Here is a 2203-nt window from a genome sequence, read left to right as displayed (position 1 = left end):
GTGATAGAATTTACAACACATAAGGAGATCACATATAACCTCATCATAATGATAGAGTTTACAACACATAAAGAAATTGCATCAGATGACACAATTATACAGTACTGCAAATCATGACCCAGCCAAGTTGACAGATATTTTGGGGGGACACAATTCAATCCATGACACTATCCTACTTCATTTGCCTTTTCATATAAATTTTAGAATAAACTTGCCCATATATACAAAAAAATTATTACTGGGATTTTGATTGGAATTGCATTAAACTTCTATTTGAATTTGGGGAGATTTGGCATCTTTACTATGTTGAGTCTTCCAATCCATGATCACAGTATGTCTCATCATTTATTTAGATCTTTGATTTCTCTCGTCAGCTTTCAGCATGTAACTACTATACACATTTTGTTAGGTTTGTACCTAGGTATTTCTCTTTATTGAGTAACTACAGATGGTGTTGTATTTTTAATTTTAGTGGACATACATTCATTGCTTGTGTTTAGAAATACAATAGATTTTTGTATGTTGATCTTTTATGCTGACTCACTTATTACTTATAGGAGGTTTTTTTTAAGATTCCTTAGAATTTTCTATGTAAGCTATCATGTCATCTGCAAATAGGGACAGTTTTATTTCTTCCTTTCCAATCTGTTTGCCTTTTATTTTCTTTACTTGCCTTATTGCACTGGCTAGGACTTCCAGCACTATGCTGAATAAGAATGCTGAGAGTGGACTTTTTTGTCTTATTTCTAATCTTATGGAGAAAGTATTCAGTCTTTCAAACTATTAAGTATGGTATTAGCTGTAGGTTTTGTATAGATGTTCTTTATCGACTTGGGGAAGTCCCCCTGTAATCCTAGTTTTGTAATGGTTTATCATGAATTTTGTCAAATGCTTTTTCTGCATCAATTGATATGCATGTGATTGTTCTTCCTTAGCCTATTAGTATAGTGGATTATACTGATTGATTTTCAAATACTGAACCAGCTTTGTATTCCTGGAATAAAGCCCATTTGGCCATGGAATATAATTATTTTTATGTATTTCTGAATTATATTTGCTAATATTTTGTTATATCTTATATCTTCTTGATACTTCTTCTTTCTTCAGGAATCGTTTTCATACGGGTTTGTCGAAGATTCTGGAAGCAACCGCACTAGTTACAGATATGCAAGAGGAGCTCTTGATTCTTGGTCCTCAGATAGAACAAAAAACAAAGGTAGACTTAGTTTGAAATCTCTTATAAAGTTTTATAGTTTAAGATAGAACAGCGTTTGAAAGCAAAGGCTCTGATAGCTGATAAAATGGATTAGAATTACAGCTTTGCCAGCTTTGTTACTGGGTAGCTATGTAACCTTGAAGAAATTACTTAACCTCTTATAGCCTCAATTGGAAAACAGTAACAGCAAAATAGTGACATTATTACATTTTAATAATTAAATATGATAATAGGTATATAATTGTAGAAACTCATACAGAAAGGTCTCCTAGTTAATTCATTAAATGCATCTGAAATGTGCTGTGGTAACTTGCAATCTCTCAAGTATTCTAAAAATTATTACTCATCATCACTCTTCACATGAATTGTGTTACTTGGTATTTATGGCTATCATCATAATTAGTCTATTCAGTAAATATATTTCAGGCTGATTTTAATAAATTTTATAATAAGGAAATGAGCTATTTGAATTTATGCTCTCTTAAAATTAATTCTAAGAATTGTTTGGTTCATTAGGAAACAGAAATCCTAATGGAAAAATTACAGAAAGAATCACAAGTAGTTGAGAAAGTTCAGATGCTTGTTAAACAGGATGAAGAAATTGTGGCAGAAGAAGTAAGAATTGTGGAAGAATATGCTCAGGTAAAATTAAAATACAATCAGTAAAAATCATTTGGAGATTTTTGCTAAAGTATTCCCTAACCCCCAAAGTTTAGGTTGACTGCTCTTAAATATAATATAGTGCCCCAACTTTGGATACTCTTTATTTTTATCTCAACAAACATTTGTTGAGTAACTACTACAGGCAAGACACTGATAATGAAAGTGGGGAGTACAAGGATGCTTGATCCTCGTCCTTGAGGAACCTAGGAGGAGACAGGCTCTTTTGGTTACAGTAAACAAAAACTCATTCAGGCCATATCAGAAATACATGTGATCTCCAAGAGGAACAGCTGCAAGTAACAAGGCAGCTCTAGGGACTGGCTA

The 2203-nt window shown here is 32.5% G+C and overlaps 1 protein-coding gene across 1 annotated transcript in view; it reads left to right on the top strand.

Moving 5' to 3' along the window:
* The window catches only part of DNAH14 (dynein axonemal heavy chain 14), a gene marked incomplete at its 5' end in the record, with an annotated part of 387403 nt that overhangs the window by 278189 nt on the left and 107011 nt on the right, over positions 1 to 2203 (top strand). Inside the window, 2 exon segments of the mRNA XM_023730866.1 lie at positions 1108 to 1216; positions 1733 to 1858. Coding sequence (XP_023586634.1) covers positions 1108 to 1216; positions 1733 to 1858 — 235 coding nt within the window.

The sequence above is a fragment of the Trichechus manatus genome, unplaced genomic scaffold (genome assembly GCF_000243295.1).
Source record: "Trichechus manatus latirostris isolate Lorelei unplaced genomic scaffold, TriManLat1.0 scaffold00039, whole genome shotgun sequence".
NCBI classification, from domain to species: domain Eukaryota; kingdom Metazoa; phylum Chordata; class Mammalia; order Sirenia; family Trichechidae; genus Trichechus; species Trichechus manatus.
The sequence above is the reverse complement of the archived record's forward strand: the minus strand, read 5'-3'. Positions and strand labels throughout refer to the sequence as shown.